Source organism: Melospiza georgiana, chromosome 19 (assembly GCF_028018845.1).
Source record: "Melospiza georgiana isolate bMelGeo1 chromosome 19, bMelGeo1.pri, whole genome shotgun sequence".
Taxonomy (NCBI): Eukaryota; Metazoa; Chordata; class Aves; order Passeriformes; family Passerellidae; genus Melospiza; species Melospiza georgiana.
In genome coordinates this window covers 2,090,800-2,107,447 of record NC_080448.1, presented here as the reverse complement: position 1 = coordinate 2,107,447, position 16,648 = coordinate 2,090,800, and the positions used below count along the sequence as shown (strand labels likewise).

Genomic DNA, 16,648 nt, shown 5'->3' with positions numbered 1-16,648 from the left:
GGGGTGGGGGGTGCAGTACCACCGCCAGGGGCCGCCCTGCGCGTATTACCGGGGCCGCGTATGCGCACACGGAAATTTCCTCCCTCCTGGTAGCAGCCGCTGACGCGGCGGCGGGAATATGGAGGTGGTGGCAGGGCTGGGCGGGTCGGTGCTGCCAGGCGCCCTCATCGTCCTCATGCTGGTCCTGCTGCTGGCGGTCGCGCTGCACCGCTCTGCTCCGCGGGAGACCCCCACCGTCCCGCAGGACGGTAAGTACCGTGCGGACAGTGGGGCACCGGGCAGCGCGGAGCGGAGCGTAGCTGAGCCGTACCCACCGACCCCTCCGCTCCCGCAGAACCCAGGGCGAACGGGCACGCCAGGCCAGAGGAGCCGCGGAAGGCGAAGCCGGCGGCGAGGGCTCGCAGGGAGAAGCCGCACCAGCACAGCTTCGCACACCGGCTGCTGGTGGCTGCCCTCAAGGTACCGCGTGTGCACGAGGCCGGTGCCTTCCCGGTGCTGATGCCAGTGGCTCCTCGGTATCGGTGTCCCCCTCGATATTGGTGTCCTGCCGGTGCCCCCCCGCCCCCCCCGTGCCGTTGTTCTGCCGGAGTCGCTGCAGGTGTCCCTTTCGATGCTGGTGTCCTGCCTGTGCCGGTGTCCCTCTTCCCCCCTCCCTGGTGCTGGTGTCCTGCTGCTCCTCCCCATCCCCTCCCGCGTCCTTTGTGACAACTCTCTGTCTGCAGGGCCACAGCAGCCCGGTCACCTGCCTGGACTTCAGCAGCAACGGCAAGTACCTGGCATCATGCTCTGAGGACCGCACGGTGCGGCTGTGGAGCATCCGGGACCTGGCAGGGCGGGAGCACCGCTGCCTGCGTGTCAACATGGGGCTGGACCACGCCGAGCTCGTCCGCCTCAGCCCCGACTCACGGTACGGCTGGACCTTGTACTAGCACCGGGATGTCCTGCAGAGCCGCCAATCTCACGGCCAAGCTGTGGTGGGATCAGTGGTGTTGCTCTGGAATGGGTGGAGGCAACATCTCTCAGTGGGTCATCACGATATCATTGACTTATGGCCTTTTCTGAGAGCAGCTGGCATTTAATCACAGAATCACAGTAGTTCGAGGGAACCTCTGGAGTTCATCTAGTCCAGCTCCTGGTGGGTTAATGTGGTTTTCAGGGCAAATATCTCTGTGCACAGCTTGCTGCCCCCATGGAAGGTACCTGTTGACATCCAGCTGACAGTGCAGCTGGAATGTGCTGCTGAGTCTTTCCAGTGGTCAGGGGAGCTCTTGCTGGGTGGGAAATCTGGCAGAAGAATATCTTTTGGCTTTTTGGTCTCTTTTAGAAAGAAAAGAAGGGATCTTGTTTCCTGGTGTGGATAATAAATTTCATTCTTTTTCATTCAGTGTTGCAGTTGAGCCAACATAGGGAGAGAAGTTGGTGCCCTTGTAAATATTTTTACGTGGCAGCATGTCCCTCTTCCCAGGTGCCCCTGAGTGACCTGGGCTGAGCTGGGGCTCAGAGCCTCTCCCTCCACAGGGCTTTTATTGTCTGGCTGGCCAATGCTGAGACCATTCGTGTCTACAAGATGACCAAGAAGGATGACGGCAGCTTCACCTTCACTGCGACTTCTGGGGACTTCCCAAAGAAGCACAAGGCTCCTGTCATTAACATAGGGATTGCAGAGACAGGTATGGAAATGAGCTGATCACCTCTCCAGTACAGCTTTGATTTCCTTGTGAAGCTGCTGGATTCAAAGTGTTAGAGTTTTTGGCGTTCTCAGGGCTGTGGACAGCACCAGTACTGAGCTTTGTAGTCTATTCGTTTTTTTTTAACTTAATTTGCTGCCAACTGAACCAAAAGGTGCTGTTTTCACACCAATAATATCCCTGTAACCAGCTCCCCAATATGCACAGTTTCTTAATTTACATTTCCAGGGATGCTGTTGCAAAGAGGTCTGGTCTCAATATTGAGAGGATTGCTGTTCTCTGGGCTGCCGGTCTCTCTTTAACCAGTCAGAAATCTCTCTAGTGAGTTAATATGGTCTATCTTGAACTTCTGGGATCATCTAGAACAGAGATGGGAGTGGATGGGTGGAAATTATATTTTAGTGGTGAGGGCTTCGTGGATTAATGTGTCAGGTATGTGCCAGTGGCAATTGGAAGCAGGTGGATGTGAGTTCACCTCTGTAATAGGAGAGCAGGAAAAATGTTAACTGAGACTGGAGCTGTGAAAGCGAAAACTTAAACCAACTACTTGGAAGGTAAACAGGTAACTCCCTGCCTGGGCTGAGGTGGCAAAGGGGAAGTGGGAACAAGCAGCAGTCCAGCATGGGCACAACCAGCAATCATGGATCATGGTGTTGTGACTGGGATTCAGTTGCCTGCCTGCAGTCCACAGCTTGAAAGGTCCTTATCCTCAAGCTGATTTTGGGCATGCAGGTCAGATGAAGTGTTTGTTCTTGTTTGTGGCACAGGTCAGTGGGGCTGCATGTGGGGGTCCCAGCTCTGCTTGTGGTACTCAGGGTTCTGAGTACAGGGCATACATGGGTTCAGTGCCTCCTGCTTGCTCAGGAGCCAGGGGAGTACTGAGGCATAACCAGGAGCTGAGTCTTGTGATACCGCTCTTTACCCTGTCCTAGGAGACTGATACTCCCTGGATTTTGGTGCTGCTGCTGGTTTTCTCCAGCTGCAGGGAGAGGTTATCCTGGGGCTTCATTGAGTCTGTGGTAGTGTTAGGTCTGGGGGCTCTCCTGATCTTTGCCTTTTTTTTCCCAGGGAAGTTTATCATGACAGCTTCCAGTGACACCACCATCCTGATCTGGAGCCCAAAGGGTGAAGTCCTGGCCAGCATTAACACCAACCAGATGAACAATGCCTATGCCACAGTGTCACCCTGTGGGAGGTGAGTGACAGGCAGGATTTCAGGCTGCTCCTTCGAACAGGGATAACATCAGTTCAGACCATTGGCAGTTAGTTGCTATTGTAATGCAACTTTCTGAGGGTTCCACAGTTTAAAAAGGTATTTTGACCTCCCAGGAGATGGAGCTGATGTGGGGTCAAGAACTCTTGTTCTGTCATCCTGCCTCAGCGCTACTGTTCTGGTAACCTGAGAACAGCTTTGGCCTCAGATTGCAGGGGTGGGACAGAGCAAATGGCTTATGCAAAGAAAACAGCATTTTGAACTTGTCTGTGACCTCTTAAAGGTTAATTACAAAAATAAAGGTTTTATTTCTGGGAGATCTGTTTTTTGGGGAAATCACTTGCTGCTGTTGGTTGATTTGCCTTGCTCCTGGCATGAGGAGGTTGGGGCTAAAAAGCATTTAGCTCTTCTACTTTGACCAGAGAGTTTCTCATTCCTGAGCTGTTCTGGTGTCCTTCCTTACTGTTCCCTTTACCAGCCAGGTTTCAGGGAAAAATTGAAATTAAGATGACCAGACTTGAGTGCAGGAGTCAGGACAGGTTTGCAGAGCTGTGGCCCTGCCTTGCTCAGGTTCTCTGTAAGAGGCAATCTGTGTCTGCTTATTCCTTCACACAGGTTTGTGGCATCCTGTGGCTTTACCCCTGATGTGAAGGTATGGGTGGTGTGTTTTAGCAAGAACGGAGACTTCAGGGAGGTGACCAGGGCTTTTGAGTTGAAGGGCCACACTGCTGGTGTACAATCCTTTTCCTTCTCCAACGACTCAAGGAGGTATGTGTGTGTTACTTGCTCTTAGTTACTGTAAGGACATGTAAGCTCATCTCTTTCAGTGTTCACCAGCTGCACCACTGAGCTGCAGGGGGTAAAACACTGCTCTGGGGAGCCAAATCTGGCTTGTGCCACCCTGCTTATAGGAATCTCATGTGGTTTAACAAGACCAAGTGCTGATGCTGCACCTGGATCAGTGTGGAGACAGATAGGCATGCCAACCCTCTCCCTTGGAGAGGTATCCCTTGAATAAGTTATGATAAGATCTTCTCAAACCCTCCTGGACTGAGAAATCCTCTTTGGTCATGGTGAGTTCCCAGCATGCTTTGGAAGCCCATGTAAATTTGTTGGGACCGATTGGTTTTTCCCCTTTGTACTACTCCCAGTTTTCCCCATAAAAACCCCTGCTGCTGCCCCGTTCAGGGGGGGAGCTGCTATCCCTGGCCTCCTTGGCAGGGTGCTGGAATAAAGGCTACCCCTGTGGAATAACCACACGATGCTCCTGTCTCTTTGTCCCTGTGTTGGCCAGGGTACACTTAGCAAGGCAGAGCTGAAATCACTGCTCAGAGCTGAATTGCCTGTCCCTTGCTGAGGTTACCCAGCAGTTGAAGGACTGCCTGAGACTCCTAGAAAATTGTCTCTTGCGTCATCTCTCTCTGGGAAGGTTGCGGCATCCAGGCTGAGCCATCAGACTCCTGACTGGCTGCCCAAATAGAGCAGGGCAACCCCCGGTATCCAAGATGGGGATGAACAGATTGAGAGCAGCCTGGGGGTGCTTGTGAGTGAGAAGTGGACATGACCCAGCCCAGAAACTCCTCTGGGTTGATCCCACAGCGCGTGGGTAACAAGGGAGAGTGGAATTCTGCCCCTCTGCTCCACTCTCAGGTGAGACCCCACTTGCAGAGCTGCCTCCAGTTCTCCAGCACAGGAAGGACTTGGAGCTGCTGGAGTGAGTCTAGTGGAGACACCAACATGATCAGAGGGATGGAGCAGCTCTGGTATGAGGAAAGGCTGAGAGAATTGGAATTGCTCAGCCTGGAAAACAGAAGGCTTCAGGTTGTGGTTTTCTAGGACCTGAAGGGAACTGACGAGAAAGATGGGAGAGAGATTATTTACAGGGGCCTGGAGTGACAAGATAAGGGGGATTGGTTTCAGACTGATAGAGAGTGGGTTAGGTGGGATATTAGGAAGGAAGGCTTGGTTGTGAGGATGGTGAGGCCCTGCCACAGGTTGCCCAGAGAAGATGTGGCTGCCCCATCCCAGGAAGTGTTCAAGGATGTGTTGGAGCAGCCTGGTCTAGTGGTAGGCTTTTTTGCTTTGGAAAAAGAACCGAGACTGTATCTGTGTATAGACTCACACTTCCCAAGAGATAACCTCCACAGAGTATTCCTGGTTCATGGACAGGGCAGGGTAAGAGGTGCCACCCTTTTTCCATGCACTCACTGTGCTCTCTTGGCTGCAGGATGGCGACCGTGTCAAAGGATGGCACATGGAAGTTCTGGGACACAGATGTGGAGTACAAGAAGCAGCAGGACCCACACCTGCTTCTGACAGGGCAGTGTGCAGTGCTGGAGCCATGCCGCATTGCTCTGTCCCCTGACGGCCGCACAGTTGCTGTGGCGAGCGGCACAGACATTGTGGTGTACAACACACGGCGCGGTGAGGAGGAGGAGCGTTTTCTTGGCGTGCACAGCCACTGTATCACAGACCTTGCATTTGACACCACTGGCCGCTATGTCGTGTCCTGTGGGGACCGCGCTATCTGTGTCCTCCACAACACTGCCGGGCACCGTGCTGTGGTGGAGGAGATGGAGGCTATGCTGAAAAAAACTGGGAACAAAGCCACGCAGGAGAGGCTGGAGCAGCAGATCTCCAGTGCTCGCAAAGCACTGGCTGCCATCTATGGCAAGAAGCACTAAGCTACCTGTAAAGCAGGAGGCAACTGTGCTCTGCCTTGGAAATGTTTTGGTTTCTTTTTTGTTTTTTTTTTTAGTAACTGTGAACAGCAGTAATAAAAGAGTGCCCAGGTCCTTCCTTTCGTGCTGTGTGATGGGTGGGACAGGGCTGGGGACAGTGGCATCTCCCAGTGTCACACTCCACACTCTTGTGTTGTTTTCCCCCCGGGCTTGGATCATCAGTATCCCATGAAATCGATTGCTAAGCCAATGCCTACGAGTTCTCCTGAGATTAGAAACGGGAGTTGTGTGGATTTGGGGTAGGTTTTTTGATTTTTTTTTTTTTTTTTTTTTTTTTTTTTTTCAAGAGAGCTGCCAAAGCTCAATGTTGAGGCTAAACGGTGGGAACTCTGCTTCAGGGAACGGGGCAGTGCGGTAACGGTGCAGCATTCCCCCGGCCCGGGATCTCAGGGTGATCTCACGGTAGTGTGCGGCGGGACCTGCCCCAAAGGAAGATGGCGGTGCACCGTCGCCTCGCCTGCGCGTCGTTTCCGTGCCCACTGTAGGGCGTGTATGCCTGCGCAGGCGCAGCAGCCGGGGCGTGTCGGGCGTGGTGACGCAGGAAGCGCAGCGCGCGGGCGGGCCACGCAGGGCGCGTGCGCGGGGCCGGGTGCGCCGGCGGGTGCGGCGGGGCCGGTGCTGCGGGGCTGCGCGCGCCATGTCGGGGCGCTCGGTGCGGGCCGAGACCCGCAGCCGCGCCAAAGATGACATCAAGAAGGTGATGGCAGCCATCGAGCGCGTCCGCAGATGGTGAGGGCGGGCCCGCGGGGGGGGAGGGCCTTGCCACCCGCGCGCAGCCAATCACCGCACCGCGGGGTGCGACTCGAGAGTGCGTGCCCAACCAGCGGGTGCGGGCGGAGGGGCGTCGGCCAATGGGAGCGTGGCGGGGAGGGAAGCGACTGTGAAGGGCGGTTGGCCCAGCCAATCATAGTGCGGGGGGCAGGGGGGAGTGCTGCGCGGTGCTGAGCTGACGCTCCTCTGGGCCAACCGGAGCGTGGCGGGATGGCGGGGTTTGTTGCCATGGTGCCCCAGGCCCGGTCCGGTCCATCAGCGTTGCGTCCCGCAGGGAGAAGAAGTGGGTGACGGTGGGCGACACGTCTCTGCGGATATTCAAGTGGGTGCCAGTGGCGGACAGTAAGGAGGTGGGTACCGCTGGTGGAGATGGGCCGGGAGCCACCGCCCACAGCCAGCCTAGCTCCCTTAACAACCCCCCTTAAGCTGAGCTCTGAGCCTCCCCCAGCCCTACTGACCACCGAAGCCCCCCGAGCCACCTCCGAGCCCCCCAATTCTTGCGGACGCCACCAAACCCCCTTGTGTCCCCTCCAAGTCGACCCCTGAGCCCTCCCCAAGCCAGCACCTGAGCCCTCCCAGCCCTGCTGAGCACCTTTGAGGCCCGACCGAGCCCCTCCTGCCCTATCGAGATCCCCCGAGTGCCTCCAAGCCGACCCCCGAACCCCACCCTTCTGAAGCCCCATGAGCTCCTGTCAAGCCTTCTTGGGCAACCCCCAGCCCCAAAGAGCCCCTTCAGCCAAACTGAGCCTCCCCTGAACTATCGAACCCCCTGAGCTCTCTTGAGACCCCTCCTGCTTCTGCTTGACTCTTCCAAGGATTTGCTTTACTTGGTGACATTCCTAGATGGGCATCAGCTCCTCCTCTCTTTCCTGATTCCCAGTCCCTTCATAGATGGAGTTTTGCCTCTCACTTAGGAATGTGCCCCCAAAGCCAAGGGAAGAGGCCAGCTTGAGCACATCCCTCTGGGCATCTGGAGACAGAAAGGGGAATGGCTCCTCTGAAGCAGCATGTGTTTCTCTGACATTGTGTTTGTGCTTTTCTTTCTCTCCTCAAGAAAGAGAAATCCAAATCGAGTAGCAGCACGGCCCGAGAAGCCAATGGCTTCCCAGCTGACACCTCTGCCAACTCCTCCCTCCTTCTGGAGTTCCAAGGTGGGTCTGGGCTGAGCTGCCTTCAACGTGGGGAAAGACTCCAAGGCTGTACAGCAGCTGGGACATTGTTGGTTCTGTGTGCTGCCAATATGGAGAAGAGCAGTGCTTGCCCCTGAGCACTGGCATGGAGTGGAGAACAGTGAGGTTGAGCTGTGGAGTTGGGCTGATTCACTTCTGGATTGTCCCTGTCCAAACTGTTCATTTTTGCTGTTAGAGAGTCTTAATGGGCTGTTTCTGGTATCTTCTGTGGGAAGCTTCACAGCCAACTGGAGAAGTGGGGTTTCCTGATCCCCCCTTTCCGTGCTCTGCTGGGGAGAGGCCAATAGCCACCTGCAGCCAAGCTTGCTTTTCCCAAAGTTACTTCCATGGACCTTAGGGTGAAGGGGCAAAGGCTGTCCCTGGCCTTGCTCTTGGTCTAGGCATTGTGGTGCAGCCAGGAGAGGTTTCAGCAGTGCCAGACTTGCTGCTGAGGTAGTGTACACATCTGCCCAGCACCTGCTCTGTCTGTGGCTAAAGAAAATTTGCAGGCGCTCCCAGGAGATGTGGTGGGGTTCTGTTGCAGGTCTGCACTTTGGCAAGGTGTGTGCCAGGCCTGCTTCTTCAATGGTGCTGAGCATTATTCCTTGTGTTGCTTCACAGAGGAGGAACAAAACCGTGGTACACAGCAGGAGATTCCTGCCCTTGGATGCCCAGGGCCCTCCCAAGCTGCAGATGTGGGATTTAGCAGTGCTCATTCTCATTCCCAGGGCAGGCACATTCCCTCTCCCATGGCCAGTTGTGTATATGATTCCTGCTGTTTTCTGGAGGACTCAGTCCTGTGCCTGACAGCCCTTAGGCTGATGTGGAACAGTGAATCCGCTGTTTAACTCTCTGACTGTGCTCTGCCTTCTCAGCAAGACCCCAGCTTCCAGTGCCGCCCTGAGCTGCCTGTGCCCCTGCGTCAAGGTGCTCTTTTTCACCAGGTGCTGTTTCTGCAGATGAGAACAGCAACCAGAGCTCCCTGTCTGATGTATACCAGCTCAAGGTGGACAGCAGTCCCAACTCCAGCCCCAGTCCTCAACAGAGTGAGTCCATGAGTCCTGCCCACACATCTGACTTCCGCACAGACGACTCACAGCCTCCTACCCTGGGGCAGGAGACCCTGGAAGGTGGGTGCTGGGCTGAGAAGGGAGGAGGCAGATGGGTGGGATCAGGGAACGTGGTGGTTCAGTGGGTGGCCATGGCACTGCTGGAAGCTGACAGGGCATTGGGGACTTCTTTAGCTAGGTGTTCTGTCCTCGGTCAGCACTGACCTGGGTGCGAGGTCTGCATTTTTGTTGGTTCTCCCCAGAGCCCTCCCTGCCTTCCTCAGAAGTGGCAGATGAGCCTCCCACTCTCACAAAGGAAGAGCCAGTCCCCCTTGAGACTCAGGTAAGAGGAGGATTCAAAGCATCTCTAAATGTGCATGGACCTAGATTGGCCCTTTGACCATTGTTCCTGCTTGTAGCAGAAGCATCTTGGTGCATGGACTTGCTCTGCAGTCCCGAAGTGCCCCTGGGAGCTCCCAGAACCTCCTGGTTTCCTGAGCTTTAGTCTTTATTCCTTGGTTCAGATCAAGTGTTGGAGTGTGAGGGAAGGATATGGGGATGTGGGAAAATGACAGTTCTGGCAGGCTTCAGGGCTGGAGTGGGTTGCCATTCCTGGTGCCCTGAGGCCTGTGCATGGGTGACAGCCTGGGCTGTCCCCATAGTGTGACACAGCCTTGTCTAGGTGTGAATAGCTCAGTGTCACTGCCTGTGACCTTTGTCTCTTGCAGGTAACTGAAGAGGATGAGGACTCTGGTGCGCCACCTCTGAAGAGATTTTGTGCTGACCAGAACTCTGTGTGCCACACAGCCTCAGAGAGCTAACCTGCCTGGCCCGGCACCTTCGCCAGCCCCTTGCAGAGCCACCTGGCCCCCCAGGACCAGTGCTTCCCTCCAGCCTGCCCCTTCCCCAGTGTCGGGGCTCCCACCACTCGCATCAAGTGCGCCCTGCCCTGCCCTATCCTGCCCTGCCCGATGGATGGGGCTGCTGCCAGTACCTGCAAATTTGCCTCTATTTATTGGCTCTCTCTCTCACTGCTCCCTGCCCTAGAGCTGGGGCTCTCTGCTGGGTGGGCTGCATGTGGGGGGGGGGGGGTTCTCCATGGGGCTCCCTGCTCTCCATGGTCCCCAGGACACTTGGCAGATGCTGTTTGCCTGCTTGTGGCTCCCCTGCCTGCCCTTCCCCTGGGTGCTGGGAACAGGAGAGGCACCTTCCACCTGCTGCGGGTGATGTGTTCACTCGGTTGTGGGAGCAGGTGATGATGGGTGTGGGGGGCAGTGAGGGAGCGGCCAGCAGGGACCCACTGGGACGCTGTGCAATAAGCTGCTAGTTTAAGCCATTCATGCCGGGAGAGAGTGGAGCGCTTTCCCCTCCCAGAGGGCAGGTCCTGACCGGCCTCGGCTCTGCCTCGGGGCACAACTCCAGCCGAGTGGAATTTGCAGTCCCCCGGGAGCCTGCAGAGCAGGAGGAGCCGCTGCCCTATGTTGGAGGGCCTTGCCCCGGCCTAGGTACCCGCTATCTCCGAGGTGGGAAAGGAAGCAGCAGGGTGCTGGAGCTCCCGGGAAGCGCTCCCGCCCTGGGGCTCTGCTGCCCCCCAATACCCGCTGCCCCCCTAGCCCCAACTCTCCCCCCGCTGCCACTGCATGTCCCGCCGAGTCCGTGATCGAGCATGGTGAAGCTGGAGGCGCGGCCGCGCGTGGAAGTGGAAAGTTATTTTAGCACTGAATAGAATATTTTTAAAATTAAACTTTGAAATACAGATGCAGAGCACGATGTCGGCCGAGTGGGGAGGGACCGCGTGGGAAGAGAAAGGAAGGGACGTTTCTTCCAAACAGAGCCCTCTGCCGGCACTCGCCGCCTGCGGCGCCCACAGAGCCGGCCCAGAGCCCGATTCCCCGGGAAGTTCGGTCAGCGCCCGGTCCCCGTTCTCCACACTTTCCTCCCTGCCGGTCGCCGGCGCTGTCTGGAGCGGCGGGGGACGGCCCCGAGACGAGGCGGCACTGGAGCCCGGCGAGGCCGGCCGGGGGCGGGTGGGGAGGGAAGAGGAGCCCGGGACGGCCCCTCAGCCCTGCGCAGCGGCTCCGACCGTGGCCCCGGCCCGGGGCTTTGCCCGCTCCGCAGCCGCCCCCGCCCCCCCCCAGGGACTCTGCCCGCGGGGCGGGGCTCTTCGCCCTCAGGTACCGCGGGGCCGGGAAAAATCGGCCGCGACTTCCGGAGGCGGGGATGTGGTTTCGACGTGACTTCAGAGTAGTGCCAGAGCGCCCAAGCAATTCCCGTCGTTACGCCGCGGCCTCCGCACCAAGCCCGCTCAGACCTGACTGCCCTTGTAATAAATTATTTTAATTTTCACTTTCATTTTCCACTGTTTCCTTTTTCCCAAGTTTTCTTGATCCCGATATTGCGTGTATGCCCTTCTCTTCATGTCCAGTGAAGGGTAGTGGAGCTAGGGAATGGTCTGGAGCACGTTTGATAAGGAGCAGCTGAAGAACCTGGGAGACTCAGTCTGGAGAAAAGGAGGCTCAAGGGGGACCTTCTTGCTCTGCAGGACTCCCTGACAGGAGGGTGCAAGCAGGGTGAGGTTGGGTTCTGCTCCCACAGAACAAGGAGTGGCATGAGGGGAAACAATCTTGAGTAGTCTCCGGAGAGATTTAGGTTGAACATCAGGGAAAAGTTTCTTCAGTGAAAGGGTTCTCCAGCTCTGGCACAGGCTGCCCAGGCCAGTGATAGAATCACCACCTGGGGAGGGATTTAACAGATGTGTAAATGTGGCACGAGGGGAGGGACGTGGGTTAGTTGTGGTCTTGGCAGTGCTGTGGGACCAATTGGACTCCATGGTCTCAGAAAGGTTTCCTAACCCTAACAATTTTATGATAATCATGAAGTGGTTTTAATAATATATCATTTCAGGATCATGATTGCCAGCCAAGAGAGGCAGCTGCCGATTAATTTGACCACAAACTATCCTGATGTTGGTAGTTATTGGGAAAACACATTTAGGAAAGAGTTCCAGAAAGAAGAAGTCTAGCAATCAGAAAGCAGAAAAAGTCTTTTCCATAGCAGCAGTGTGCATTGCTGAATTCAGGAGGAGGAATTTTGAGAATGGAGGGTGAGGACAGGAATTACTTCTGGGAGCATGGCATTTGTGGAGACATAGAGACGAGCCTCAGGGATTGCACTGGCAGAAGAAAGGCTCATCCATACTTTGCACGGATGCAGCAGGGGAGTAACCTGCTGCTTTTTGTTAAAACATGGAGCTGTTGAAGCCTGGAGCTGGGAGGTGCAGCCACAAAGTTGCACCGCTGCAGCTTAACCACTGATTTGTTTTATAGGTCTGGCACGTTGGTTTATCCTGTGACTTCCAGAGAAGCTCCTGAATTCCTGAGGAAGAAAAACTGTGTCAAGTGCCACAAAGAGAATGGACTGACCCCAAGAGAGCTCAGCTGAGTTTTGATGGGGGAGCAAAAGAGACTCCTCCAAACATCCAAGAGCACAACATCCAAGATACTGTGGTCAGGTTTATAAAGAAAGATGAAGTGCTGGTTGGGGAGGTCCTGGGTTTCACACAGGCAACACATATTGAATTTAAGAAATGCAGTACAAAGAGTAGCTTGTAATACATCAGAAAAAACTTTCCTAAATACGTCTCTGCCTTTGCAAACACTGAGGGTGGATATTTATCTTTTGGTGTGGATGACAACAGTAAAGTCACTGGGACCCACAGTAATGTGGAGAAAGTAGCTTTAGAACAAACAGTATCTGATGCCATCAGCTCAATGTGTGCCCATCACTTCTGTGGCTCTGGGGCTGGCATGCAGATCCAGGTGTGTCGTAGACATTTTTTCATAGAAATCCTTTCTTTGGGATTTGTGCATCTTCTGGGAAGCAAAGGCCCCAGAAGAAGAATGTAAACAATTGTTATCCGCTGCTGTGAAATGTAGCAGGTGCTCCTGTGATTGGATCATGTTCCGTGTTTACAATTGGGGGCCAATCACAGGACCAAGCTTGGGGACAGATTCCCTGGACACAGAACTTTGTTATTCATTCTTTTCTATTCTATTCTTAGCTTAGCAGCCTCTGCAACTTCTCTCCTTATTCTTTTTAGTATAGTTATAATGTATTATATATAATATATTAATAAATTCAGCCTTCTGATCATCAAACAAGATTCTCATCCTTCTGTCTCACCATGAAGACCTCTTCAGGTCGCTGTAATACAGGTGCACATCCTGGGTGTTTATGACCAAGCAGGCTGTTCACAGGGCTATGCCTGTGCCATGCACATTGAGTCATCTGGCTGCACTGTGCTCGATGGTGACCCTGAATTCTGGATGGTGCTGGGCACTATCAGGGTGTGGGGAGAGTGTGGGGAGCTGGGCACTGACTAAAAGACTGAGCAGCCGGAAATGGATGGAGCTCATGACAGCTGCAGACCCAGATAAATAAAACCCGCATTTATGTTAGCATCAACTTCATTTCTGTGTTCTGCTGCAAACATTCAGGAGGAAAGATCAACTTCTTTTCAGGGTGTTCTCACCACACCTAGAAAGGGCCATTTGACACATGCCCAGCCCCAGGCACTGGGATGATGGTGCAGTTACTGGCCTGCAGTGGCACCTCTATCCCTGAACTCATTCAGCAGGACTTCTTGAAGCACTCTCAATCGTAGAATCGTGGAGTGGTTTGGGTTGGAACACAACTGCCCACAAGACACTGGGTTGCCAGGCTTTCCTTCATATGGAAAAGGGTCATCAATTTGTGGTCAGGCGCTGTAATCCAAAAATGGGATTCTGCCTCCTAAACTTGTAAATATCAGAGGATTCCTTCCAGATGAAATCTGCCAGGCTTTGGCTGGCCTTGGACTCCTGGGGGCTGTGTCTCAACTGTCCCTGAGACAGTGGGTTGCGAGGCTTTCCTTCCTCTGGAAAAGAGCTAACATTCACACTCACACTCCTGGGGCTAAAAGTGGGATTCTGCCTCCTAAAATTGTGAACATTGAAGGATTGTTACAAGATGAAAGCTGCCACGAGTTATGGCTCTGGCTGGCTTTGGGCTCCTGGGAGCTGCCTCTGAACTGCTCTTGAGATGCTGAGTTGCTGGGTTAGATGCAGTTGTAAGGGGTAATGGTTAGGGTAGTTAAAAATGGTAAATTTTCTTATGTTTTATACACACACACACACACACACACACACACACATATATATATATATAATTTTTATAAACATTGATTTCCAAATGCAACCCTTTATCTACTGTTTTATATGCAGGATCTTAAGAGTATAAGAAATTCTAAATACGCATATTATCTTAATACACAGCGTTTAAAAATACAAATGTACCTTTTGTATATATAATTTAAAATAAAGAAAGGGCTTGAAAATGGGAGAAAATATGATCTCTACGAAGGCAATAAAGATAGCTCTGTCTATTCAAGCAAAAAGCATTTTGTGTGTCACTCCAAAACAGTCTGATATCTTGGCTGGGACTTAAATCGCTGCTGCCACCTCGCTGCTGCCACCTGGTGATAACCACGAGGTACTGCGCATATATGCTATTTAGTGACTCAGTAGTGTCACCTGCAGACGAAAAGCAGTACTGCAACTAAGAAATGGGCATACGTGCCATGCTCTAAACGACTCACTGAGGCCACCTGCAGCTAAAAAGGAGTGCTGCAACTAAGAAATCCTTGCACGGACAGTGAGTGACTCGTCGAAGTGTCACTGAGGCGCTTTCCATGCCTACCGCTCCCTCCTGCTGGCCCTGGTGCACATGTGGTGCCTGGGAGCACCAGGTGTGGAACCCAGCTGCAGTGGCAGTGGCTGAGGAGGGTTGTAGTGAGTCAAATGAGGAAAGAGGGCTCTTACCATGTGCTGTTGAGCTTTGGCTGCAGGAAGTCACATGACTTGAAGGGCTTGGAGCACAAGCCCTGCGAGGAAACACTGAGGGAGCTGGGGTTGTTTAGGCTGGAGGAAAGGAGACTCGGAGGTGACTTTATCATTCTCTGCAACTACCTGAAACAGGGTTGTCGTCAGGTGGGGGGTAGTCTATTTTTCCAGGCAACAACCGACAGAATGAGAGAACACATTCTTAAACTGTGCCAAGGGAAACTTAGGTGGGATGTTAGGAAAAAGCTTTTTACTGAAAGAATGATAAAGAACTGAAATTGTCTGCCCAGGGAGGTGGTGGAGTCACCATCCCTGGATGCGTTTAAAAAAAGATTGGATGTGGCACTGAGTGCCGTGGTTTAGTTGAGGTGGTTTTAGGGCATGGGTGGGACTAGATGATCTTAAAGGTCTCTTCCAACCTAGTGATTCTGTGATTCTGTGATGATAATGTGCTCAAGATGGTAGAGGAGTCAGGAATTGGCATCAGTCCACTCTCAAGATGGCGAGCATGACAGGAAGTCACGTGCCGTAACAGTCAACATGGTGGATCCAGAACAATCTCTTAGTGCTACTCTCAAGATGGTGAGGATTTACCAGAAATTGCATCACACCGCACTCAAGATGGCAATAATGGCCAGAAGTCACTTCAGGTACACTCAAGATGGTGGTACGGGCATGTGAGTCAAGATATCCTTCCCAAGATGGTGGCAGGCTAAAAATGAACTTTGGGAAAGAATGCAAAATTGCATTTTGGGAAGACAGCTCTTCTCAGAAAGGTGTTTTCCATCATTCTTGAGCACAACCTAGACCTCGACTTCCATCTTGCAGTGCAGTATGGCTTGCAGTGCTTCCTGGTGTTAGGACAGGGATGGTGGGATATAAGAATCCATGTCTGGACAGACTGTACAGGTCAATCCAACTAGCTATGGACCCCAGCCCACATGATCTTACATGGAGAAAGGCAAAAGACAAGAAGCATTCTTCTCCACATGGGAATGAATTTCCTCTCTTTATTCCCAGAAGAACCATCAGATGGAAAACCTCACATGGAAAAAGAGGCCAGCCAGCTGCCTCTATGGGGTTTTTATACCCAGGGGAGTGGGGGCAAAGGAAGAGGACCACAGCCAATGGGATACCTGTGAGGAGGGGCAAGAGAAGGGGTAACCCAGGAAGAGACCACCAACGCTGACACTTGGCGGGGGTTGGGAAGACCATGTGGTCATAGGATACAAATCATGTGAACAGTGTAAATTACCAAACATCCGGTGCAAACAACTAAATAACTATTTAGTGCAATACAACAGAGGGGCAGTGGTGATGGAGAAGGGCAGAGGGTTAGGGTATGGGTTAAGGTTAGGGGTTAGAGTTTGCAGTTGCCAATTGGTTCCCAGAGATTGCATTGTGTCTCCATGGTCTCCTGGGTGCCATGAGGTGTTCCTACGTTAGAATGGACACTTGCTTCCATCATACTCCTTTACAACACAGTGGCCTTCTAGATGCCCTGAGGGCATGCTTTGAAAAATGGAGCCTTGTTCCTACTAGGCCTGGCAATGTCTCAGGGACACCTATTACCCATGATGTCCCACTTAAACAAAGTAGATCCTTGAGACTCCATTGCATCACAATAGTCTTCTGACTTCCATGAGTCTCTGCTGTGTTCCAATGGACACCTAGTTCCACCTTCCCTGGCAGTACACAAGTGGAACCTGTGTTTCATGAATCCCAGTGTTGTTCAAAATTGAAACTTTTTTCCCCAAGACTCGATTGCATCACAGCGGTCTCCTGGGTTCCATGAGGCCCTGCTGTGAAAGAGTTGGCACTTGCTTCTATGAGATTTCATGGTCTAACAATGTTCTTCTGTGTTCCATTAGGCCTAGCTGTGTCACAATGGACACTTGCTTGCACAAGTCTTGGAAATGTCCCATTGGCACCAGGGATCCATGAAGCTCTGCTGTGTAGACAACTTACTCTTTGTTCCATAAGGCTATTGCCTCACAGTGGTTACCTTGGTTCCATGATGGCCCTCTGTGTCACAATGGAGCCTTAGTATCTTGAGATTTTTCTTGTGTCACAGTGATCTCCTATGTTCCATTAATCCTGTCTGTGTCATAATGGACACTTGCTTCCATGAGCAATGG

At 53.2% G+C, this 16,648-nt stretch overlaps 3 protein-coding genes across 4 annotated transcripts; all 3 read left to right on the top strand.

Moving 5' to 3' along the window:
* The first annotated feature begins 38 nt into the window (after window positions 1–38).
* TBL2 (transducin beta like 2) lies at window positions 39–5,697 on the top strand. Its single transcript, XM_058037802.1, has 7 exons — window positions 39–248; window positions 335–459; window positions 723–907; window positions 1,519–1,670; window positions 2,757–2,883; window positions 3,517–3,669; window positions 5,129–5,697. Exons 1-7 carry the CDS (start codon window positions 119–121, stop codon window positions 5,583–5,585), a joined length of 1,329 nt encoding a protein of 442 aa, XP_057893785.1. The 5' UTR covers window positions 39–118; the 3' UTR covers window positions 5,586–5,697.
* Window positions 5,698–6,252: 555 nt separating this feature from the next.
* BCL7B (BAF chromatin remodeling complex subunit BCL7B) lies at window positions 6,253–10,389 on the top strand. 2 transcript variants are annotated; one of them, XM_058037809.1, is made up of 6 exons: window positions 6,253–6,371; window positions 6,688–6,763; window positions 7,468–7,564; window positions 8,542–8,712; window positions 8,895–8,974; window positions 9,360–10,389. In XM_058037809.1, the coding sequence occupies exons 1-6, from the start codon at window positions 6,280–6,282 to the stop codon at window positions 9,450–9,452; spliced, it is 609 nt and encodes a 202-aa protein (XP_057893792.1). In that variant the 5' UTR covers window positions 6,253–6,279; the 3' UTR covers window positions 9,453–10,389. The 2 variants fall into 2 exon arrangements, with proteins under 2 accessions (XP_057893792.1, XP_057893791.1); XM_058037808.1 differs by having other exon boundaries at window positions 8,527–8,712.
* Window positions 10,390–10,400: 11 nt separating this feature from the next.
* LOC131091666 (protein SLFN14-like) lies at window positions 10,401–12,720 on the top strand. The gene is given in 6 exon segments (XM_058037851.1): window positions 10,401–10,658; window positions 10,750–10,805; window positions 11,536–11,592; window positions 11,594–11,659; window positions 11,661–11,886; window positions 12,012–12,720. Coding segments are annotated over 6 exon segments (1,188 nt in total). The 3' UTR covers window positions 12,537–12,720.
* The last annotated feature ends 3,928 nt before the right edge of the window (window positions 12,721–16,648 follow it).

What these genes read in the sequence shown, in the direction of transcription:
- BCL7B (XM_058037808.1), top strand. Translation starts at nt 6,280, where the DNA reads ATGTCGGGGCGCTCGGTGCGGGCCGAGACCCGCAGCCGCGCCAAAGAT. An exon ending in CAGTGGCGGACAGTAAGGAG is followed by an intron (nt 6,764 to 7,467) that starts GTGGGTACCGCT and finishes TCTCTCCTCAAG; the next exon opens with AAAGAGAAATCCAAATCGAG. An exon ending in CCTCCTTCTGGAGTTCCAAG is followed by an intron (nt 7,565 to 8,526) that starts GTGGGTCTGGGC and finishes CTTTTTCACCAG; the next exon opens with GTGCTGTTTCTGCAGATGAG.
- TBL2 (XM_058037802.1), top strand. Translation starts at nt 119, where the DNA reads ATGGAGGTGGTGGCAGGGCTGGGCGGGTCGGTGCTGCCAGGCGCCCTC. An exon ending in CCCCACCGTCCCGCAGGACG is followed by an intron (nt 249 to 334) that starts GTAAGTACCGTG and finishes CCGCTCCCGCAG; the next exon opens with AACCCAGGGCGAACGGGCAC. An exon ending in CATAGGGATTGCAGAGACAG is followed by an intron (nt 1,671 to 2,756) that starts GTATGGAAATGA and finishes TTTTTTTCCCAG; the next exon opens with GGAAGTTTATCATGACAGCT.